This window comes from Pezoporus occidentalis, unplaced genomic scaffold, assembly GCF_034315485.1.
Source record: "Pezoporus occidentalis ecotype Australia unplaced genomic scaffold, CSIRO_AGI_Poc_V1 ctg146, whole genome shotgun sequence".
Taxonomy (NCBI): domain Eukaryota; kingdom Metazoa; phylum Chordata; class Aves; order Psittaciformes; family Psittacidae; genus Pezoporus; species Pezoporus occidentalis.
Window position 1 is genome coordinate 76,227 of NW_026913274.1, and position 25,411 is coordinate 101,637.

Sequence of the window (25,411 nt, forward strand, 5' to 3'; positions counted from 1 at the left end):
GGTAGTCACGATCATGATAGAGAAAAATACAATTGTTCCTAATAATTGTAATGACAATAATAAATCAATAGTAGGGTATGTCTACTTAAATCTGTATGTGCAGATAGCTGCATTTTAATTATTTTTAAGTGATACTTTACAATGCCAGATCACAATCTCACTCGGTGAGCTTTTGCAGTGTGAAAGGCATTGACAAAGAATTCTTCTACATTTTAATGGGTGCCATCTATGACAGTGTATGAGCTTTCTGTGGAGACATAGCTGCCAATAACATCTACTCCTTTGTGAATGTCAGAAAGTAAGACTTTGAACAGGCAATTTATAGGAGGTTAAATAAAAAGAAGACTGTTGGAATAAACTTTTTTTTTTTAAAAAAAAGTAAAGCTAACATTTCTTAAATAAAAAAGTTATTTAAAAAAAATGTAATCATGATCCGACTAGGCTTGACATTTAAGTAGGATGCTTAATCATTAAGGATTAGCTCTTATCTCTTTCTAGCAAGCAGGTTCTTCTTATACACTTGGTGATTTATTACATCAAGAAACTTAGAAACTGCAAAAGGTCCACTCTGGTGGAAAAGTGTCATGCGGAATATCAATCCATGCTGGCAGGTTTTCACACTGTTGGTTCAACAAACAGCAAACCGTACACAGCAGTCTAAACAATTACAACACCAAAAATAATAATAGAATAAAAAAATAAAAAACACTCGTCAAGGACCCTTTTTCAGTTGTAAACAAAAAGATGCATTTTGCTTTTTGATCTGTATGGGTTTTTTTCCCACTCAAAACCATCCCTCCCTCCCCCGAACAATTAATTTTGGCTGGAGTTGCTGTAATATGGAACCTTAGAATTAGGAATTCTTGAAAAGACACACAATGAGGCTTTTCTTGGGGTTGCTTTTTTTGCATTGCTATAGTTTTCAAACTACTGTTACTATCATTACTTATCATTACTCTTTTTTTCTTTTTTTTTTTTAAATTTTTAGAGAGCGATTTGAAATATCCTAAGGGAAAAAAAAATGGTGTCAATTGAAAAAGGCCCCCAATTCTCCGGAAAAAAAAATTAATCACAAGATTTCCAGTGCAAAAAAATTAACCACGCATTTTTTTCTCTCTCTTTTTTTTCCAAATTATCTGTAGTTACAACAATCCCATTTTTTTTTTCTAAATAATTAGGAATCCATCTTTTTTTTTCTTTCTATGTGACATCTAAAGAAGCATAAAACGCTGACGAGAAATCAAACAACAAATAAAGAAACCACTGCAAGCACCAAAAACGAAACGAAAATGAGCACAGCAAAAAATTGTGGCAGCACAAAGTCAAAAAAGGCACATGTGATCATGACTGGCCAATCATCAACTGATACAACATCCAAGAAAAATGCTTCAATCACGGCACCTGCACGAAACTTGACGGCATGTCATGCAACCAATTCTTAGCTTGTTACATGACGCCATCATGTCACACTTTCAACTTCGAGTTGATTTGAACTTACGGCCTGGGGGACTGTATTCTCCACTTTCATGTCATTACGTGAACTTTTTTCCTAGCTCAGCGCGAGACTGTGGTGGATTTGACTGGCTCTTGGTTGGTTTTGTTGGAATTTGATTGAATGACAAAAGAAGAAAAGATTTTTTTTATATATATATTTATATATAGTGTGGAACAGGGGAAAGGTGGGGAAAGAAGATATATATAAAAATAATAATTGAAAAAAAAGTTACAAACACAGCATTAGTCAAAAAGATCTAATGGAAATACTTGCCATTAAACTATAGAAAATGAAAAAAAGAAAAAGAGAGCAAACCAAGCTAACTGAACAGAAAGAAAAGAAAAAAAGGAAGAAAAGAAAGAAAAGGGAAAAAAAAGGATGGAGGAGGCCTAGCCAGAGACACACACATAAAACACACGCTTAAATGTAGACACACGATCAACAGTGAACAGTTATGCAGCGGCTGTTGAGGAGAGCATGCACTGAATGAATGAGCGCAGACAGAGATCGTTTTGCAACGTCTGGAAAATAAATACATTTGCTGGCAACCAGAATGCTTTCGTTAGCACCAGCCTTTCCCACACCACCCCCAGCATCCTGGGCTTTGCTGGACAGCCAGCCAAACTCCTCCAGGAGCCTTTCCACTTCCTTGGATGGACTCTGGAGCAGGTACCGCTCTAATTCGATTACATCCCAAGTTTTAAATGGGGGAGTAATAGACCAAGAGCTGCTTTGGCTACTGATAATAACAATAATAATAATAATAAATAAATATAAAAATTAAAATAAAACAAAAGAAAAAGAAAAGCAACTGCTGCTGGTTGCTGCATGTCCATTTAGCAGTTCACAGGACGGCGCGCTTTGAAACACAGCAATGCTGGTATGGTGTGGGAAGCAGACTTGTAGGAGGACTTGGATGGTACGATGGTCCCTAAATCAGCACCATTAAAAGAAGAACATTTACTCCTTTGGTGTTTGGCTCTGGCCTGAATTTAAAAAATGATGGAAAAAAAGAAGAGAATGGAAAAGGAGGAGGAAGAGGGAGGAAGAGGGGGAGGGGGAGAGAAAGGGAAAGTGGAAGAGAAGAGATAGAAGAAGACAAGAAAAGAGAGAAGAAGGGAACGGAGAAGAGAGAGGAGGAGAGGAGAAGAGAGGAGAGGAGAGGAGAGGAGAGGAGAGGAGAGGAGAGGAGAGGAGAGGAGAGGAGAGGAGAGGAGAGGAGAGGAAAGAAAACCAATAAAAAGTAAAAAGAAAGTGCCATGGGCTGGTTGCTACAATCTCCAGAAACACCCTGTTCCTTTCCTACAAAGGAAAATATCCTTTTAACGGCCCAGTGAGTTTTGCCTCAGTAAATACCAAAAATCACTGCACACAACGGTACACTTGTCTCAGTCACTAGCTCTTCACCCTGTTCTTCAGGTATTGCCTTTCTCTCCCCTTGGCAGGGCTCATACCTCTCCTCCCAGCCTATTTCTGAAAAGTCACTGCACACAACTGAGATTTCTCCTTGCAGTGGGGTGTTACAAGAATCCTGTTGGCAGTTCTCAGCCTGAAGTCATGCACATTGGCTAGAGAAGATTCTTTCTCCGGCTTTCTATTTTTTATTCTTTCTATAATTTTTTTGAGATGAAACATGCTTTCTGGCTACTGCAGTTGTGCTCATCTGACAAAAGGTGATGCTGAACTAAGCCCCAGCACTGAGCACCGGCTTCAGCTCTGAACTTTTCCCACAGTTGGCTGCTGTCTTCATTGGAGCCAACTCCTTGTTGATGGCCTAGCCCCAGTGACCTGCCCTTTGATGAGCTCTAGGTGTCAACTTGAGCTTCGTGGAGTTTAAGTGAAGGAAAAAGACTGGAAACCCCAAGGCAGATGTAAGGACTGGGTCTACAGTTATTTCACAAGACAAGAGGGAGAAAACTGTCTTTCTGAGGATGGCCCAGGGTAGAGCTGTTGTCACTTGTGTTCCTGGGTACCCAAGGATAAATAATGTCAGCTGTTCAAGTACAGGCTGTGCATGAGGAAGAGAAAAAGGCCTGTGTAGCATCCCTCTTATCCTTCAGGGGATTTTGGCTGTGTCATACCACAAGAAATAGAGCCCGTGGGGGAGGAAGGAAAGCTGGCAGCGCCTTCCTAGCAAGACCTGTCTCTTTCCTTACCTTGGACATGCCAGGAACATGGATTAGGATTTATAAGGAAAGGTGCTAACAGGCTTTGCTCCCCTAAACAGAACAAGGAGGCAGCAGGAATAGGAAATATCTGGCAGAACAAATAATTTCCTGCTCTATCCCCTAGGAAGTGGCAGCAGCACACATCTCCAGTCTGGGACTGGAATATGTGATGGTACTGGCTGCAGTGCCAGGCATAGCAGCACCGTTGGCAATGGTGTATGCAAGCCCCAGGCAACTACCAAGATGAGAAGTGGTTCTTTGACATAATCTTGACTGGGGAAAGTATTTTCCCTTATGGGTGGAGCTGGAAAGACGAGGCTGGTCACCCAGTCACCACTGGCTTTGGAGAAGTTACTATCATCCCTCTGCCGGTCCTCTGCACACACCCTCAGACACTGTGGATGTGACACATGTACATACACACAAACATATATGTAGAGGTGAAGGATTAGGACTTGCTGAAGCTAAAAGAACAACAACAACAAAAAAACAGAAAATGTAGTTTCACATGAAAGCCACATGTGGTCGTCCTGTCTGCCTCACTTGTGTCTGTATTTCAAGCGCCAAATGCAGCAGTCCTTTGAAAACATGGCTCTGCAGCACCTACCTAGTCAGTAGAGAGAAGGACTCTACTATGGTCTCTGGGGACATATCCTGCCCACACAGCTGGTGTACCCGAGTTTAGGCAAGGTTTGTAATAAACAGCAATATATGTAGGTCGATTAAGTGAGTTAGATGAAACAGGATTTCAAGTGCACAATCCCTTTTTGAGGCCTTAAACTTGGGCAAACAGACTTTCCTTCTGGAAGGCTACAGAGGCAAATGCATTTCTCCATTGACTAGGCAGAGGAGTTAGATACCTATTTTATGAGGACTGCTTCATCAGTGGCCTGAAATTGAACAGCAAGTTAGGCATCTGTGTGGCTGAACACCAGCCAAACTCATCTGTTAAAGGAAAGCAATTCACTTTTCTGGGAATAGATATAACCTTTGGGTATTGCTGAAGTAAATTTGTGGGTAAAAGTGTTAAGGTTATGAAGACAAGTATATACACCCTAGTTCATAAGTGGTGCCTCAGAGGTAAAGAAGTAGCATACTTCCCAAGCAGTTAGGGTTTGTGCACAAAGATAGATTAAGAAAAGTATCTTTGCTGCAGGTAACACTGATTAATAAGTTGTTCCACGGAGTAAACCATAGCCAAATACATCTGGTAAATGCCAAAGCTCTTCCAAGCCAGCTTCTTCTCTGAAGCATATAAGTGAAGCCTGAAACTATTCCCCTTGAACCTTATATTGAGACCATGGCTTGAAGTCCTAATGAATTCAAGATGCAGGTATCTCCATCTGAGCAAATTACTGCCCAGCTTCAATGTCAGAGGGATGGCTATTCTTGTTAGTGTGGCAAAGTCAAGCTGTTACATGGACCAAGATTTGTGTCCATATGTACAACGAACTTTCGAAAGCAAGTGGTCAGGTTTTCCCTAAAAGCTTTATGACCTAAGAAAGTGCAGATGATCTCCTTTGGAAGTACACAGCTCCTGTGCTCTGTGACCTTCACCATATAGCATAGGGACTACTATGTGTATGTAGCATCTTGCACACACCTCTCAGGTAATATCTACCTGCTGTCATGATATGAATGCCTCTGCTAAGCTTGCAGGTACAACCAGTTACAGCTGCAGGATTGCTCTTTGTCTTTGCAGGACCACAGAATTGGTCCAACACTGCCTTCATCATGGTCGGCTACCATGTTGAACTTCTTCCACCACAGAAATCTACTACCTCCTACTTCTCTTCCTATTACTGTGCCTTTCCCCCTAGTCCTTCCTAGTGAAGTCTCCATGGATCATCTTCTCTATCCCTTTTAATGTGCTGTCTTGGAGGAAAGGAGTTTCTTCTCCCTCTGAAGAAGCTCAAAGGCTACCACTTTTTCCAGTACCAAACCAGCAACCTCCTGTGCTCTTTTCCTGCGCTGAACATTGCTCATGTGCCTGCCACATTTGTAGACATCTTTACCTTTATGCTCTGTTTACACACATACACATGTGCATGTGTGTTTGCAAGCCCATCCAAACCTGCAGTCAGGATCCTATCCTTCCATCTGCTGGAGTCTGTGCCCAAGTACACCTATAGCCAGGCTGTGGAGATGTTTTCCCTGCAGGTGACAGATCTTTACAGCTATCGCATCTGAGGCTGATCAATATTATTAAAATTCCAACCAGTGTTTTTCTCCCTTGCCTTTTCCTTGTTTCTATAGCAATTTCTCTCTCTGTTTTATGCCTCTGCACCAACTTTCTTCCAATGCTGCACTGTTCTGCTTTCCCTCTGACTCAACTCTCCTCTTCACCATACCCTGATACCAATCTGCACCCATGACCCCTTCACTGGTTCCTGACTGACTGCTAGGCAGAGGTGGAGGAAAGAGGCAGTGCCCTCCAAAACAGGCTCCATCCCTGTGGCAACCACTGCAAAGGCTGCCATGGGGAGTCCAAGATCAGGAGCCCAAATGCCTTAGAGTGGGAAGAACAGTGTAGTGAAGGGGACTTTGCATCCATGCTAGGATTAAATGAGGGCTGCTCATAATCAATACATTTACCTGAACTCTTGGGATGCTATTTTTAGGGAAAAAAAAAAAAAAAGAATGTTTTTGTTGGATGATTCAGTTCTAACATCCGAAGGTTAAAGAAGAGACAGATTGTATATATGAATCTTTATATACATGAATATGCACACATACATATCATACATATGTATACATACAGAGGTACTATACATACATATTAACAGAGACAATTAAACATGTACAGACAGAGAAGCTATTGTGATCTAACAGGGAGATGGGAGTCCAGCATTTCAAATGCTAATGTTTTCTGGGGTGTTGCTTTAGGATGCTTGGTGACCCTGTCTCATTTTTCGCTTTTATATATTAAAGGTGATGATAAAAACTAGCTCTTAAATCGCAATGCCCTTTCTTCAAATAATCATATGACTTACTTGCTGTGCAGTGTTGTTACTAGGATTGTTCTCATTTAACTATGTTACATTAAGAGCTAGTTGAAAAATGATAATTATTTTCCTGGGGAAAATTGTCATTATTTTGGCTTTCTTTCCTGTGAATATTTAAGTTAAAACCCAAAACAAATCTGGGGTGGGGGAGACGGCCAGAGGAACGGATTAATTTTTGTCTTTTTTTAATCAGTCTGAAACCCAGTCAATTTCTAACAGGAATTTAGTGTTTTTGAAGGCCAACATTTTTAATCAAGACAGTTTTATTTTTTCTGCTGTTGGCATTTTTTTTTTTTTTTTTAATCTGCTAGAATGTAAATTTGCTGCAGAAACATCCGGTTTGGTCAAAATGTCACTTTTTTGGTCACCCTCCCCTCCCCCAGCCATTTTGATGAAAAAGTGTCAAGCGGCAAAAACTACGTCATCTCTGATTTATCTGTTTTTCTAGAGCCATTAGTCTCAAGCAGCAGATGAAAAAGCACCACAGTGGAGCAGCCACTCATGGAGAAGCCAGCCTGGACAGTCAGATAATGTCTCTGGCTCCCTTCGTGGTGTTGCTTTTTCTCACCCCTTCCCTGATGGTGGCAAGAGTGTGATGGGGATTACAGGTCGTGGAGACAGCCCAAAAGAGATGTGTGTTGGGAGGAAGAGCTGTGCTGCAATAGGACAGAGCCAGGATGCAGGGTGGGCTGGTGCAGGAGGGAGCTCCAGTCTGCCTAGAACTGGGGTTGCCATAGGGAGCAATGGAAAAAAGGGCTGAGCATTCACAGCCCCAGTCGCCTTCCTCAGCAATATCCAGGATTTACTTGGTCATGCAAACATACCTATGGCCTCCTATTTCTCTCTCAGCTGTGTTTTACCAACCAAGGACTTTGCAGGCAAAGTCCAGTGCAATAAACTCAGGTCATTTTGGGAAGCAGTGATGATAAAGTTCAAATGTATGTTATGTAGCTACTTTTCCAGCAAAGCCTGTAGCTTGTTTCACTCCGGATGGCCAGCTTGGTGGGTCTTATGCCCCAAGGAGCATTTGCCCTGCCTCATACAGAGCACTTGCTCCTGTTTTTGCTGCTGGTGAACATTAGGTGGGAGAAGAAATTAAGCTTGGTAGTAGCTACCTTTCCGCACATAATGAAAGGTTCTTTATTACAAGGGGGCCTCAAGGCGTTTGCTATCTCCTGAGCATTGTACAAACAGTTTAATTAAAAAAATGTACATGGTTGAGAACCAAATCTAATTGGGGAGCTGTAAGTGAGCTTCTGTGCCGACTATCCTCTGATTCTGCTTTTTTCCCCTTGTAGATTGACTCGAGCTTATCAAAATGCTGATGAATCCAATGCTTCACTCTCCTGTTCTTATTGCTGAGAGTTAGATAGAGATACTATACCCATTCCCCCCTTCCTTTTCCCCACCAGACAACAGCACCTCCCAGGATGATCTCAAGATTGCTAATGAAGCCCATCATATGGATTTCATCAAGTAGAGTTATGCCGCCAGTGACCTCCATATAGGCTGCCTGATACAGCCTACCTGGGTCTCAAGTGCCTACCTTGAGACATTGCAGCCCACAGGTGTCTGCCAGGATGGGGATGAGGAACTGGGTCTGTAATTGCTCACCAGGAGCAGAAGGAGTTTTTAGGGTGGTGCTTCTGTGGGGTTGCATCCAGGAAAAGAGAAGACCCCAATTCTCCCAGCTGAAAACCCTGGCAGGGGTCCTCAGTGACTCCCAGAGACAGTGGTAAGGAGACAAGAGATACCTGGCCTGCCCATAGCTGGAATGGTGGGGTCACCTTGTGCCCCACTGTCATGCAAGACTTCCCCAAGTACATCAAATACTCATCCACAGGCATTGCTGCCCTGCATGTCAGTATGTGCACCTTGCATCATCTCTGACGAGAAGCCTTGCACTTCTGGGTCTGCTTCTATAATGGGACCATCCCCCAGGGGTGAGATTTCAAACTTTTTCTGCCAAGCCTGTTCAGCACCTCCCCTACCCTCTACACCCCTCTAAATCAGAATGCAGCTAGGAACACATACTCTCAGCTTGCAACACTCAATTACTCCTTCTGATATTTTATTTTTTTTGCCTGCAGCTTCAAATTACCTTCAAGGTGCACAGTGCAATTAGCTAAAAATATTTCCTGCTTCATTTTAATTGCACTAAAGCTCTAATGTACCTCCAGTGAGGAGCAGTAAGGTAGAAATCAGTGCCCCAAGTATTTCAAATTGCTTAAAGCCCAGGACGACTTAATAAGCTTACACAGTTCTATTAATTATTAAATGTTATTAATTTTTTTTTGTTAAAAAAAAGCCTAACACCTTCCTGAAGCTACATTCTGTACGATGTTTGTGAAAGAAGATATTTTTGCTAAGGAGATGATAACTCTTTCTGAGTTTTAGAAAGAGATGACAAGAATTCCTCCATGTCGTTGGAGCAGTTTCCATCTCTGAAGTATTCACAGCTCATGGCAAATTTTAGTATCTCAGAATTTGATTCTGAAAACACTTATGTGTGTGACTTATGTATGTGACTCATTTCACTGCTATAGCTGAGGTATTTATATGGTTCTAATTTAGAGCTAGATCACATTTTTGTTCAAAGCCTTTCTTGGTGGAAAATGCAGGTGATCAGTCAAACATTATGATTGCTGTAAAAATAATCAAAACTTTTTGTCTGAGAACTTAAAAAGAAAACCAAACCAAAACAATTTTTTTTGTTGTTGTTTTTAAAGCACTGAAAACCAATGTGCTGATTCCTTCATTCCCATGATGGTGAGTTCATAAGATTACTTCAATATGCTTTGAAAAAAGTATTGAAAATAAACCCCAAATTCCATTTGCATCCGGTGGAGTCTGATCAGTCTCTGTCCTCTGGGTTTCTGATTCATCATCAGCCTGTGCTTATGAAGCCTGTCCCCTTTTGCTTGCAGCTGTGCTGGCTGGATGTGCCATCATTCGCTGATGACACACGGATGAACCCCAAGGCTGGACCCCTTCAGCTCTGCCGCTGAGCTTTGCCTTGTAACCTGTGTTAATTCCATTCGATCTCTTCACCTTAAATGGCTGATACAGTGGGTTGCTGCTGGTCTAGCTGACTTTAAACTCATCAGGAAGCTATCACAGAAGCCGTTCAGCTGACAGAAGTGAGGTGGTAGGGGAGACACTGACCATCTGGAAGTGAAAACCACAGCTGATCTAAAAGCTGAAGTGTGGCTATGACCTTAAGCTGCAGAGGGGTGTGTGATATTCTAGTTTCATGTCCACAATTTCACTTCTTAATGCTAATATTAATGGTCTCATTGGTTTGAGAGTCAGGAAAATACTGTAGTCACTTGAGATCCTGCAATTTTCTCAAAAGACCTCAAAAGAGCTGCAGAAAGGATTAGTACCTGTCCTCATAATTTCTAAGACTATGATCTATATAATGTAAATTTGGGTTGTTTTATTTTGTGTTGTTTATATTTTTAGTACCCACACGACAAAGAAAGACAGCTATGGATAGACTTTGGCAGTGAGAGCTTTCAATGGCCTATGTGCCTAGAGAGGCTACCCCCGGGTGCAGCAGGTTCTCACCTCTCTTCCCTCTTCTAGTCCTCAGGTCTCAAATGCCCTTGCCAACTTGAGTAGCAGTCAGGGTATGCATGTTATAGAGACGTGTTTAGGAGGAACCAAGGTGAGACCCAAGAGCTCATTTCACCCAAGCCATTGGTGAGATGTCAGTTGATGTTTTCTGTGCTGCAATTAATTCAGTGAATTTCTCACTGGTCTCCTACAAAGGACAGGGTCATGTTAGCCTAAGCCTTTATGATCCTCCTGTGCCTAAGGGTTAGGGATTTACCTGAGTGAGGGGGTAGAGGTGGGATTGAGTGCAAGTCTCACCCTCTTCCATAGCTGTGAATGAAGCCTGCTAGTGATGGTGGGGTCCATAGCAAATGTCAGAAAGATGCTGCCAGTCTCTGCAACTCTCTCCCCCTCTCCTGCACTCTCCAGAGCAAGATAAACCTTTGAGTATCTCCAGAGAAGTTCATGTCTGTAATTGATTCTTAGACAGTTTCGAGGGAAATTGAAGGCATTCAGCCTCTTGCCAAAGGGCACATTGAGAAGATGAGCCTCTGAAATAAACCAAACCAGCCCTCGCTGCTGGTGTGCAGGTCCATTCACTTGCTTCCTCTGAAGCAGAACTCCAGGAAGGCAGGTACTGGCTCCTCCTTTCCCATGGGAGTAGAGGAGGCAGATTAAGGAGAAGGGGGAAAAAGAAATAATTTCACATCTATTCTGCCCTGTACAAGAAAAGGTTCCTGACACCAACAAACTAATCAACGCTGAAAGCTTATGAGGTCAAGGTTTCCCTTTTCCTCTATTATTCTTTCGATTTTTTCTGACTGGCTGGGACTTTAGCGCTGCCCTGGCAAGTCTATAGGTATAAAAGCCTTTCTTGCCTTCCTCTGGGGTACACCAAAGAACGTTTGAATACCTGCGGGGAGAAGTTAAAACTAAATAACACCAAAGCAGCTCACAAAACCCAGGTTGTCCAGCTAATCTTCAAGTGCTGACCATAAATTTCTGTAAGTCAGGCCCAAGAAGCTTGTCTCTGCTCAACGAGAAATGGGGAAGGCAGCTCCCCCTCCCAAGAGCAAGCTCTCTAGATTCAATGTTTCATGTGAAGACTTATGGCCCGGAATACTAATGCCAAGCAACAGAGTGTGAGTTGTGCTTGAGAGAGGTGGCTGGGACCTTGATGGATGAACTCTGAACATGTGAGCTGCCTGGAGCACCTCAGTGTCTGTGTGTCCTCCCCTGTGCTCCACAGGTTGATGCTGAGCCATCTTGGTCAGCCACCAGAGCATGGCTGCTAGGAATTTCCCTGTCCTGGCCACCGAGAATATCTCAACCTTTGTAGAGTCTTTTCCACTGGCACCCATAGAGTGTAAAATGCTCCTGAAGGCAAATGAGGAGTGTTTATAAATCCCCTTGGTATGGGAGAAGGGAAAATGGCAGAGGATCTGAGAATATCTACAATTGGTGCTGCACGGGTAATGTCAAGTGTCCTTGTCCTAATGTGCTACCGACATCCTCTGCACTGCAGCACAGGGAACTTTACTTAGTGGTCTTTCCATGGCAAAGGCAAGGGTGCTCTCTCCATCTTTCCTGCCCTTGGGCTCTCTGCTGGGCTCTGTGCTCCATCAATGCTCGGTTTGATTGAAAACAGGAAAAGAAAAATGCCCCATTCCCTGCCAAGGTCTGACAAACAGGAATCATAGCTGCAGCATAAGCTTCTCTGATGGATTCTGCCTCAGCTAAATGAAATTAAGATTTCAGCAAACAAGCCCCAATTCTGTGGTAACAGTAGAACAAATGACATCTGATAATTGCTAACTTCTTTTGCTTATTCTTTGCTCTGTTCACCCCATCAGTCTCTCCAGATTATATTTTCAGCTGAGTTTAATGAACACCATTTATTAAACTAACACCAGGGTTCTGCTCTGGCCTCAGACAGATGTGCCTGCTAATATGAATCATTTTGTTAATTGGATTATTCTGATGGAGAGCGGATCCCTGCCACTCCGAGGAGCACAAACAAATGGGGAACAGCTCGCCTCCAGTTGTGACCAGCCGCTCCCGTTCATTAGGAGGCAGCTCCAGGCTCTGCAGGCAGCCTGGCAAGGTGCTGCCCCTACCGCTCCCATCAGCTGGCACTTCTGCTCCGTTCCCTTTCCCCCTCATGTACTGAGAGAGCCCAGGTCTCAGTGTGGCCCCCAGCCTGGCTTGTCGGTGGGACACGAGCATCACCGCTACCCTTCCTGTGTTTGCCCCATGCACGGGATTTGCTGCTTTCTTTTTCATGGTGAACAGTTCTTTAACTGAATGCAAATCAGAACCCCCTAACAGTGTATTCTTCCCAGTGTGCCATGTCTGACCTCCTTTTACATTGACACCTGAGAAAATGAAGACTACTTATCTGCTCATGATCCTTCTTTACTCTGATCTTCTGCAATTATTTGGGCAAAGGGACAGGGATGATACACTTCTAAAGGCTTATATTAATCAGAAGAAAGAGACAAAATCCATCTGAAATCTCCCAGAGATACCCTTAGTCTATCGTTTGGGATTTTAATGTTAAAAATTTTGGGTCAATCTCAGTAATACATTGTGTTCAGGCACCAGACATCCATCTATCTGTCTGTCTCAATACAAATCCTACCTTCTGTGAACCATAAAACTCCTAGCAGAGTGACATTACCACTTCTCACATCGACAGAACACACTGAGCACACATAACTTGGGGAAAAATTACAGAGGCAATTTGAGAGATCAGAAGAGAAAAAGCAGAAGATTTCTGCTCCCTGAACGTAAGTGGCCAAATCCCACAACAAGTCTTTAGCTGGCACAAATCATCATCACTCCGTTAAAGCCTGTTTTTTTTTTCCCAGGTGAAACACAGGCCCGGCACTTCTCCAGCTAAATGCGATCCTCAGGACAACTTGTTTCAGAGCATTTCTGAAGGAAGAAATGATTTGCATTTTAATCCTCAGCAGCATCCTGGAGTTACTTCCAGGAATCACTGGTGAGTGCCAGAAACCAGTCAGAACGTCTGGCTGTGCTAAAAGAGAAAAGACCCCAAAGCCAACCATGATGCCAGTCCAATGCCTTTACTAACAGCCCTTTAATATGCTCTTCAACAAAGCCATCTACTGAGAAGGCCCACATTCAGGTTAAGTTTAGGAATGCTTCTCCAGGAGCGGGATATTCCTGTAGTCTTGATCAGGGTGTGTACACCCTTCTCTAAATTGCATTACACTGGTCCTCATGGGGAACAGGAGAAAGACCTTTAAGAATTCCTGATGGGATTTTCTCTAACAAGGTCTGTACAATTTGTACCAAGTAATGTCCTTGTAAGCTAAGAGGAGAAGACAGAAAACACTCATATTACCCCCCCCTACAGAAAGCACTAAATCTCTCAAGAACTGACATGTTAGAGCCCAGTTTCCTAATCAAGTGTTGAGCTGCCTGCTTGGCTCCCTCTCTCAGTGCCCAGTCTGTCATGATGGAGCGATGTGTGCCATGCAAGCAGAATGCACAGAGGGTAATAGGGAGCATGAGCATGGAAAACATTTGCTGGTCATATGTCACAGGAGAAGGGATGCAACCTCTTCTGATGAGTGGAGATGCTTCAAGAGAGGAGAAAAAAAAATGGTATCTTATTCAGGAAAGACTAATTTGTAGCTGACTGCACAGCCCATGGGTTTCATTGCCCAATCATTTCCAAATCCTTAGAAATGAAGGTAATGAAAGCCTATTTCTTTTACAACAACCTGCTTTTTAAGACTCTGCCTTGACAAGCAGGGCCCTGGTCCCCACCCAAATCAACCACAAGATATCTGTGGGCTTCAAGTACTGGCCTCATATAGCCAGAAATCTTAAAAGTAGACATCTTGTTGCTGTGAGGCTGTTTGTTAGTTATGCTGCTCTGCATAGAATGTGTGCTTCAGACAAACCAGCTCCTAGATTGTCCTAGGAGGAAAAAGGGGACATCTGAAGAGAGGCGAGAAGGGAGAATATCTCTCCCAGTAATGGGAGAAATCTTTTAAAGTGGATCACTTGAGTGTGCAACTACAGCTTTCCAGGGATGCAAGAGATTTTCTTCTAAGTCATTGTTGTATAAAGAGATTTTTAAAATAAGCCATAGTGATGTGTTTGGAGACAAGCATGTTCATTCCTTAGTCTCTCTGCTCTAAAAAGACCAGAGGATCCAGAATGGTACAATTGTGTCTCCCTCCAGAACCACAAATAATTGAAACATCTCTACTAGGAGAACATTTAGGGTTGAATAAGTAGTAGTGAGCCTGAATCCTTGGCTGCCATAAATCAGCGTCACTTCACTGACTTCAGAGGAGCAGCTGATTGACGCTGCTTGAGAACTTTGGCTGATCATGGCTGTGGTTAGTACCTTTCCAGGCAGAGCACCGAGTTATCATTTAGTGTGCTTCTTGGTTGGGAAATGACTTGACTGCTGTTCTCCTTTCTCCTCCAGCTCAGCCTTCTACCAATATTTCAAAAATGTTGGATGAACCTCAGCTAAGTGGAAAAATGAACCATTTGAAATAAAAACTGCCTTTCTCTAGCTGCAGTCACAGGGCAGGATGAAAGACACATGAGAAACAGAGTTTGCACAGTAAACCTTCAATTCTCTGCTACAGCTGAATCAAACACTTCAGAGACCAGAGTTTTGATATTCACTTGTATCTGGCCAAAGTTACCGTACCCATGAATTATTCAAATATGCAATTATTGCATTTGATGTATTACTGGGTATAACGGTGGGAATGAGAAACAGTGTTCTAGTGCAGCTGATTGTATATGCCTTCCAAACTATAAGGACATCACTTTAAGGTGCTCACAGTGATGGAGCACTCTGCAACCCCTTATTAAGATTCTTGCCAACTCCTGTAGCAGTGTTCCCCTGCAGAGCAAATTTCATGGAGTTTTTTAGCCTCCCTTTTCTTTATACCTACAGTGTAAGTGCCAAACACTACCCCATACAGCCTCAATTCATGGTTCTGCAGCAGCTCTCAAAGGTCAGTGGCAAAAAGATCAGATAATTTTCAGCCTACTGATCAATGATGCACAAGTGACCTGTGTCCTGTGAACCATGTGTTGGAGCTAACTTATAATGTTAACTTTATTGAGAGTTTCCAGTTTCCTGCATTAACCTTCTCTGCTAATTCACTTTTCCTTAGGGCCAGAGGGCTGTGCCCTGCCTTTGGCCTATACCATCCATATCATCTTTATTTGGACAAAAAAGCATGCTCATGACACTGATGTTTTCTTTTGACTAACGACACCAGAGACAGATTTACCAGCTTTCAAGCATATGAAGCATAGGGTCGTCTTAAGAAGAACATCTCCTGCCTGAAGTCCTAAGTCCTAGACCTTTATGGTTTCATACACTGAGCTTCAAACAACTTGCCCTTTGCTCTCTCCCTAAGTACTTGCATTTGCAAACTGATAACTTGCTTCTTTCCTCTCTGCTCTTTTTGTGTACTGCTCTCCCCAGTGTCCCAGTATCAAACGGTTTTGCTGACTCTGCTCTTATTCTAAGGTCCTATAGGAAAATGACCACACTTGTTTTAAAATCTCAACCAGAATTATCACTAGCCTCTTATGCTGTGGGTCTTTCCTCCCCCCCCCCCCCCCCCCCAATTCTCTTTCTACCTATTTTATTTAGCAGAGGATTCATTCGGTAAATGTTTGCTTCTGCTGGAACAAATGTTTTAGCTCTGGGTGTCTCTTGTGTTTTTCCTTTTCTTCGCTCTCATTTCAAATCATGGCTGCTTAAAAAAATCTACCCTCTTTTATTTTATTTCCTAGCTTTTCTACATGTTGCAGTCCCTCGTGCAGTGCCCCAGCAAATCTCTGTGCTGGATGAACCTAATAAAAAAGTTCCTTCAAAGGCTACTGTTTTCAGGTTACTGCAGCTGCCCATTAACTGACACAACCAAAGTTCACACAATTTAACTCAGAGAGGCTTTAAATTTGACCTTCTCTGGTAATTTATGTTACACAGCCCATATGAGATCCCATAGTAATCTTGTTGGTCAATTGGCTGAATGTAACACTGCCACCCTCCAGTCAACCCTGGGGCTTTGGAGGTTTTGCTGTTGGAAGCCTTCAGACGTGGCACAACCATACCAAGCTCATGGTCTTTTCACAGCAGGGACAACTCAGCAGGCTCTTTGCTGGCTGAGTCATTGGGAGAAGTTCTTACAAGCCTCTGAGAGTTTACTTTAGAGCATTAGAACCAACAGCATCACAGTGGGATGAGAAATGAGAGACTGCTTCTTATCTATTATTTAACTCTGAAATAATTGCATTATCTAACATTTTGAAAAAATGGGGACATGGGTTTTAATGAAGAATTCATGCTCTGAAGTGAAGGAAAGTGTTATGGCATTGCATTGTGCTGCTCTATCACTCTCATGACAAATAGTGCGGATCCGTTAGTGACCTACATGGACTCATTTAGATGCAAACACAGCAATACTCCTGAAAAGCTGCCCTGCTTTGAGGAAGAACAAGTTCCAAATATTGCTGAATAGAATTCAGTCTCAGAGCAGTAATTACTGATTGTAATTTTGGAGTAAATGCAGTAATTAATTATTGTCGTTTTCCATCAGTGCATTATATTGTGTGCCAATCTTAGAATAACTACAATAATTAGCAAATGGGATTTTGCATGCTCTGGTATGGAAACTGTGTTTTATAGAACAGACATGAGAATTTTACTATAATAAAGTTATTAATAATTTAAATGGGCAGACAGGTTAAAAATGATCAGCCAGAGAAGAAGAGAGTTTCCTTGTCAGTTTTGCAAACACCTTCGGTAGTTCTGTTTCAGCCTTCCCCAGTAACATTCACTTCCATTCTTTCATGTATGAGCACAATAGCACAAAGTTTAGGCTACAAACACAGTGAAGGATGTTAAATTTAATCACAATTGTCAATGGAAATTAAAAGCAAAAGTAATCCAAAGAAAAGCAAAAAATATTGGCTGAGTTGATGTTTTTCCAGTACCTAAGCAGACTTTCCCAAATGAAGCTGTGCTGATTTTGTTCTCACTTTATTCACTCATAACTAAAGCTTGTGCTGGATAACTGTTTTGATGTAATTATACTAGTGCAGATTTCCATAATGTAAGCAAGTCCTAAATGATCTAAATGATGACTAAAGGAGGGAAATGACTATAATTTGTACAGGGGGAAGAGAAATTGGTTAGCATGACTGTAGGAGGCATAACTACAAGAAATGGTATTAGATCCTGATAAAGGATATTTAGTGTGAATCTTAAGACAAACAGCCTAAAAGAAAACAGTGAGATCAATGCAGCTGCAGAATAGCCTCTCACTGGAAGTAATACAAGCCTACCTGAGAGGTACAAGCAACCAAAAATGCAGTAAAAAATACTCTTTCACTAGGCTTTGTATTGAACTGATCTAAAATGACAAAAAACAACCTGAAATTCTCCATTCACAACTTGTTGTTTATGGGCATTTGGATTTTTCTTGTTTGTTTTAATTTTGGCTGATCATATCTGCTTACTTTAAAACAAGGTTGTTTGATTCTTTTCTCTTATCAGAGCACAGAAAAAGGGAAATGGAAAGTTTTCCAGTTTGGTAAACTATACATTCCAGTAAAAAGAAAAGAAACCAAACATTTCCTCTGGGAAGAAAACATCACCTATTCCAGCTAGCTGATGAGACGAGCATCTCACACCATCTACAATAACCCACACATAAGCTCATGTTCAGGAAGCTGTGAAGGAGGATGGGAAGATTGGGGTTTTGCATTTGAGCTTTGGCCTGTTATTTCCCCCGGCATTGTAGAGAAGCAGGTTGCCTGAAAAATGCATTCTTTTGATGTTTTGGCACTACTCGTAGAAGCACAGCTAAAAAAAATATATTACTCTTGATAATTTTTGCACTCTTCTGCTTCACTTTTGCCTCACTCAGTTTTCTTCACTCACACTCACTTTGTCTCACTGTTTCATGCCAATCGGTGCTCCAGGTTAATCCCAAAGAAATTTCTCTCCATCTTCAGCTTCAAATGAAGCTCAGCAGCTAAGTATCTATCTGAGGTCGTAAGTAACACTTTGCTAATGATCAGTCACTGCAGTGTAGCCGCAGAAGGGGAATGGTCAGGATATTTTCTGCTCTTCTGTGCAATGTCTTTTATTGATCTATCAGCTAGATGCTTCTGTGGTGCTCTGTGAAGTCCTTAACACTAGAAGAGTTACGGGGCTTTCTAGGCAATATTGTCCTATCATAGCTCCTACTGACTTATCATGGATGTGGCGCTGGGGAAATTGCTTCAAGACCCAGTGGGGGGGGCTGGAATCACTTGGATCACTGCTGCTCCCATGGCGAGGATCGGAGGAACTCATCTTTCTGCCTATCCTAGTAGTCCTCCGTGGTGCTGGCCATGCAGAGGGCTCACACATGCCTCTTGGCACATCACAGAGACCCTTTAAATGTTTGACAGCACTTGCAATGAAAACAAAGGACTTCAAATCACTGTGGCCAAGACTGCTTATGTCCGAAAAGGGAGATTTATAAGTTTTAAAAAAAAGTGCATCCAGAATAAAAATTGAGTGAAGATCTTTCTTGGTTAGGAAATAATATTCTGGTGGATTACATCAGACTGGGTACTTCTTGTTTTTTTTTATTGGCATCTTCTTTTTTTTTTGAAAGAAATTCAATAAAACAAAGCTCTTCCTTAGAAAAATCACAATTGAAAAGTTTCTTGAGCATCCTCTTGAAACACATGAGTAATTGCCCTGATGTCAATATGGTTATGTGCATGCTTCAAATTGGAATTAAGGACCCTGAAAAGCTGTGACCAAAGTAAAACTAGATAAAAACCATACAGGATTTATTGTATTTCTGCCAGATAAGGGAGCTGCCTGCTCCAAGCTTTGCAATAGCTATCTGTTCTGAACCCATGGGATAGCTGCCTTCTGTCCTAGTGTTTTTAGGAGACTTCTTGTTGCATTAATGACATTGAGTGGGCAAGTCAGACTTCTAGTAGTATTTTGGAGGCTGACTGGAAGTTGCACATCAGACCAGCCATGGGGCTACAATAATACTGTGCTGAGCCAAGCTCCTGCAATGGGCTGACTAAGGTGGGAGTCTACAAGAGAAGAAAGACCTGTGATCTGCATTTATTCCATTTCCATAGGAACTGTACCTCTAATAAGGGCTCCTATAAGCAGAAGATGTGAGTGATCTGGTGGTAACAACTTAACTGGTGCTGCTGGACAGAAAATTACTAAAATCCAAGTAAAATCCAGAAAACCAAAAGGACTTCCTATCTAAGAGGCAACAACTGGAGACTGTTGTCCTGCTTTGCAGAAGCAAAGAAATCAAATGCGCAAAGAGAGATATGGAATTTTACTGCCATTTTACCAGCTGATTCCTTTTTTTTATCATTTACTAATGAAAAAAATAAAACAAAACCCAACACCCAAACACAAATTTTATTTCTACTACTGAGTCATCTTATATGAGACAACCTGAGACCTCAACAGCAGCCTGATCATGAAAAGCTAGAAACGGAGCACTTCATAATGATCCATGATAATGAAAACACTGTAGACTCATACCAGTGAATCTTTAACAACACACGAGTCTACAGCTCTGCAGTTTCTTACATGACCATAAGAAATAAGCGTATTTTCAGTGATTACAGCTATGCTATGCTATAACATTATTGCTTGGCACCAGACTAGGGAGGCACTTCTGTTCCTTGATCTCTTTGCTTGTGTCATTGAAAATCTCCCCAACAAAGACAGTCCCTGCTGTAACAAAATTGCATGCATGCATTTCCCACTCTCCCCCAGCAAAACCTGCAATAAAAAGCCAGTGTGATGAAGCAAAAAGCATTTGGATATAGAAACATATTTTGGTTTCAAGCTTCCAAAAGGCCTTGTCATGAACAAGGAAAAGTGGTATTTGAAGAGGGAAAATGCATTGATAGTTATCGTCATATAGTCACATATAAAGGAGAGTCTGAACTATAGAAGCTGTATGTTGCATGTGCATCTAATATGTTTATTAAAAGGTTTCTTCATGTTGCTTTCAAGACAGCAGTTTTTCAAACACATTTTCATACCATTCTTTAATTCTCAGTGGAAAGGGTACTGCTCTGAAGGCTGAAACAGTACATTTTAGAAAGACACTGGAGATATCAGTGAAAACTTAAAGCACTTCATAGTTCTTTTGGAAGTCTGAAGATAGGGATTTCCTGCCTACACCTTAGATGGGTCAAAAATGTTCTGAATCAAAATCACTGAATCTTAGTCATTACAGCTCTAATGGCCTAGGAATGTCACCTAACCCATATCGCTGTCACTGATTTGGGAGTACAAACTGCTTGTTGGAGTTTACAGTCACCCTGGGTGCTTGGGTTTATTGTGAAATCTCTAGTATAGACAGTTTTAACAACAGGGAGAATTCCTGTCTCTGTAACAAAAACACGCAATTTCATATTTCTGTTTCTCAAATAACTTTCTAATGGAAAATCCAGCCAGTAATGGAAAACATTTCCACTTTGGAAACATCTCCATTTTTATTTTTGGGATTCCAACATGACAAGCTGCTGCTTCTGATATTTTTGACACCGTTAAATGTATTAGAAGTTCCCTTGGAGCATCAAGCTGGCTCCTTTCCAATAATACAAAGTATGAGTCTAACAATAAGACCCTTGTTCAGATTTGTCTAGGTCCTCACTCAAGCAAATCTTCCTTGCCTTTGCTTGGGTTTCATCTAGACACCAAAGTTAACGTTAACTGAGGAACAAGTGAGCATGGATCCTTCTATTTATTTCTTGGTCTTGGGAAGAAAGAAATCAGGGGTTATTTAGTTGTCAGGGAGACATATTTACATAAAGTTATTATGCTGGGATGAAATTGGATACAGACTATACCGCATGAAGAATGAGGAATGCTTTGAAACGTTTGCAACACAGAGCTGTTGAGACAGACACTGTCCCAGACCAGTCACCTGGGATTAAACTGCAGCTCAGTCCCATCTCTTAATTGCAGATTTTCTTCAGCCACCAGAAATGCTGTCTTTGGCTGAGCGAGTGGAATCAAGACAGCTTCTGGCTCTCCTCTAGTGACCAAGAAGACTTTCTAGAGATGTAGGATGCCCTTGGGTTGGGGAACTTGGCTCATCCCTTGTTAAGCATCCTTCCACCTCTTTCTCTAAAGAGGCGCACGCACAAATCGTTCCTGGTTTATGTGTGCATGCGTATTTGTGGAGTGTGGCTCTAGCCAGAGGCCTAAGTGGAAAAGGTAGAAGCTAGAGAGTCACAGGGTTTTTTGAGGGTCTACAACACAAAGAGAGGCTACAACCATAGCTGACACCTCTTCCCCATGCAGTTACCTGTGCTAGTGCTTTGTATCCAGTTGTTCCCACAATTCTTCAGTAGGGACGGTTAGCATCCTTTGGCCTCTTCAGCTGCACCTTCAGCCTCTTCATGCCAATTTGGAAGCCATTCATGGCCTGGATAGCAGCTTGGGCACTGGCAGGATTGTCAAAACTCACAAAACCTGTTGAAACATGAGGCAAGGCAGGGGGCTTAATGATCTGAAGGGAGCCAAGGCAAGTACATGCAACGACCACTGAGAATGAACATGGGGAAGGGGTGAGGGTGGTGGGAGGGAGGGATTAAGCAGGGAGGAGGGTGGGCAGGAGAGTGAGGAGAGGATGGTTGCCAATGGGGGACAAAAGGTAGGAGGGGTTGTTACAGATCAGGGTCCCAGGACATAGTGCTGGTCTGAGCGCCAGTTTGGACACAAGATTATGTGAAGCACAAGGATCCAAATGTTGGCGTCACAGCACCAGAACACACAAGATTTGGGTCACATTTGTGCTGGGGTGTCAGCGGATATGATGCATGGTCTCAAAGAGCTCTGTCTTGTTCTTTTTACCTCCATCATGACTGGGGTAAATCTCTATACCCTCCTTCACTCACCAGCATAATCTTTCCTTTGCCTTCCAATACTCACTATGAGGGGAACCTGATACACCTACTGCTACATCTTTATTATGGCAATATAAGTAAAATGTGAATTTAATAAGTTCTCCATTATGGTGTTCATTGGCACGAATAGTTTGATTGTTGGCCACTTAAGCAATATGAGGAGCTTTATTAACTGGCAATTTCTGCAGACTTTATGTTGACTCTGCAGTTGAGAAAGATGAACACTGCTGCTTTCCTAACATGGTTTCCATAAGTAGTTTCATATCCTGCCAGCAAACCATCCAATCAGCCGTGGAGTGTACCCAGCAGTAGAAACATATAGTGACTGAATATTGTACCTGCAGGCCACCTGAAATGACATTTTTTGTCTCAATAGAAGTCTTGCTCTCTGGAGATCAGGAGACCCAAGATAGGTCAGGACCACACAGGATGCAATACATCCAATCCATGCAGCTTTGGGAAGGGTGTTTGGTTTGTTCCTTTTTTGTTTGTTTTGTTTTTCTATTTTTTTTTTTTTTTGGTCCTCGATGTTAGCTCCAGAAAAAGGCCTTATTTAGCCAGACAGTGTATAACTTTAGACGGAATGACCATGGGTCTGAGATATCAGTGAGGCAGGGAGGTATCGCATTGCATAAGAATTGCCTCTTCTACCATTGCCAGAGATGTCCCTGTGTGCCAACAGTATTTCTGAGCACAAACCCCGGTAAGACTAGCCTAGACCAGCCTGTGCTCCAGACAAAGCCATCTGTTTTCCCACCCCTACAAAGCTCTGGTGGCACAAATCAACCCTAGGAACCCAGTGTGTCTCAATAGACAGGCTGAAATGAAGAGACAGTTTGAGAGCCCTTCACAAAACTAATGCTGAGCATTTGCTGCCAGGTATACACCTGCTCCAGACAACCGGGCATGGCTTACAGCCTTGGGCTGTACTGCAAATGCATTCAGCAGCACCTCCTCCAGCACCTCCTCCATGGTCTAGTTCCTCCTAGTCTCACAGATGACACGGGGTAGCTTCCATTTGCAAAAGACACCTCTCACTCTTGCATTAAAGCTGTACTCCTTGCTTTGTCTAATAGCATAAGTTTATGAGAAATCATAAAACTTATGGTCCTAGCCTCAAAGTGAGACAAAGAGTTTCACTGAGTATGGCAAATGTGGCTTTAAAAAGGAGGCCCATGGAATAAACAGGCATCCCTCTTTGTCCTCTCCATGAAGCCAAGGCTCCAAGTAATTGGCTGTCCATGCAGCTTTCCTGCCAGCCACCTGGATGAGGAGGTACCAACAGCACTGCAGATTGAAGACGTGAGCAAAAGTGTTGCTCAATCCTAGCAGCAGTCATCAATCTCCAGACAGAAAACTGGAGAGTTATTGTGAGTAATGAGCTGTAGTATTATTCAATGGCAATGGATCTGCTTTTGCAATCACTTTTTAGCCAGTAAGCACCTGGTAATGTTCCCAGTGTACAACTGACTAGCTGAATAATCTATTAGTCAACAAGGTCCTATGACTTGATCTCAGCAAAGGAATAAACTAAACACCTCCTGATTTCACTTGAGTTGATTCAGTCTTTAAATACTGCTGGAAGCATCCTTGTAAATGTTTTACTTGAATTTAAAATTGAAATTTGCTGTCTAGCTACCCCACATCTCTCAATATAGGATGTTGTGAAAACCAGTTCTTTTTAAAAACACCTCTGGATTGCTAATACTCCTGTCCAAGACCTACCAGATACATCTATAAAAGTAAACTAAAACTGTGCCAGGGAAGTTCAGATAAACTGGAAACAAACCATCTGTATGACTGAAATTTTAAAAAGGTCCTTGCCATAGTTTTGGCTTGTGCTTAACTATAAACAATTCCTGGACAAAGTCTGACTATTAGCACAGAACAGAGACTGCTTTCAGTACTTAGCTTGGATGTGGCCATGATATTCTGAAAAGTGAGAGAATTTAATAGTTTGGGTGTGGGCCATTCAGTGCCAGCTGGCCCCAGTGCTAGGGGAAAGTGCCAGGTATGTTTACTTTACTAATATATACACAGCTATCAAATATCAAAGCCGAGTTGGCTGCAGTTTATAACATGTCTATAGGGAACCTAGCTTGCCTGGGAACTTTGATTTCTACTTTTTGATTTCTACAGGTCCTGTTGCAAGGCACCTCCTACTGACTGAATGTGCAGATATAGAATGTGTCTACACATGCTTCCATTTGTGAGCAAGTCACCTTGGGATCCTAAAATAGTGAGCATAGGTCTAGCCTCTACTCAGTGGAGTACAGGATATGAAGTAGCTGAGCAGCTGCTCTAGGTTTCATGATGCATCCTCTCTGAAATATTCTGAAATAGTGAATGACATTTATTAAATGTCATAACACATTTTAAAAGACAAAGTGAATCCAGACTTTTCCTACCAGCTCACCTTTTATGCATGTACAAGGAAGAAGACAGTGGCAGTACTGGGGTAATATTTGGATGCGATGATCTGAAAGGTCTTTTCCAACCTACTTGATTCTATGGTTCTATGATTTCTTCCTTTTTTTCAGAACACTCCTAGATGTGCCTAGATGAACCAAATTCCATTGGCTGTGTAGCAGGGACCAGTGTTGACTGCAATGAAAACTGGCATTTAGCTTAAATCTATTGTGGGACTTGTTTCTGTAGTTGGGAGTGATGTCTCAAGGTAGTAATATGCTGTTAACTGACTAATGCCTAGGTAAGTCAGTCCTCAAAACGATGTTAATTGCTGAATCAAACTCCTAATGCACGCAAACCCCACCAGAAATGCTGCCAAGTATGATAAAAATCCACTTTTGCCAAGACTGGACAATCAGTTGCGTCATGAGCCCTGGTGCTGGGATGCTAGTACAGTTGCATCTTTGCAAGACCTTTCCCTTTATATAAGCTCACAAAGCTAAACTAGTTTTTACCATCACTTTGCTTTCAAGACGGAATTCTAAGGCCGTTTCCTTACACTGTGCAAAGCTGTAAATAATACAGCATTTTAACAAATGGGGCTAATAAGAGAGATCAAAAGTGCATTTGCTCACTATATTTCATTTGGACCAGGTAATGAAGCTGGGAGTTGTACTCTGATATTATTGGTATTAGTTACCTACGGATTAGGACTACATATGGATTGTTATTTTTTTTCTCCATAGTTGTCCTGATATCCACTGCTATAATATAAAAATCCCCACTGGCTAGCTGCT

The 25,411-nt window shown here is 42.1% G+C and overlaps 1 protein-coding gene across 21 annotated transcripts in view; it reads right to left on the reverse strand.

Moving 5' to 3' along the window:
* CELF4 (CUGBP Elav-like family member 4) overlaps positions 1 to 25,411 on the reverse strand; it is a 749,745-nt gene that overhangs the window by 46,197 nt on the left and 678,137 nt on the right. For 20 of the 21 annotated variants that reach the window (XM_062610323.1, XM_062610325.1, XM_062610329.1 and 17 more), the window contains one exon: positions 21,605 to 21,771. In XM_062610323.1, coding sequence (XP_062466307.1) covers positions 21,644 to 21,771 — 128 coding nt within the window. In that variant the 3' untranslated portion in view covers positions 21,605 to 21,643. Of the gene's footprint in view, positions 1 to 1,498; positions 1,587 to 21,604; positions 21,772 to 25,411 lie in introns of all 21 variants that reach the window. The other variant, XR_009963147.1, reaches the window with a different exon arrangement.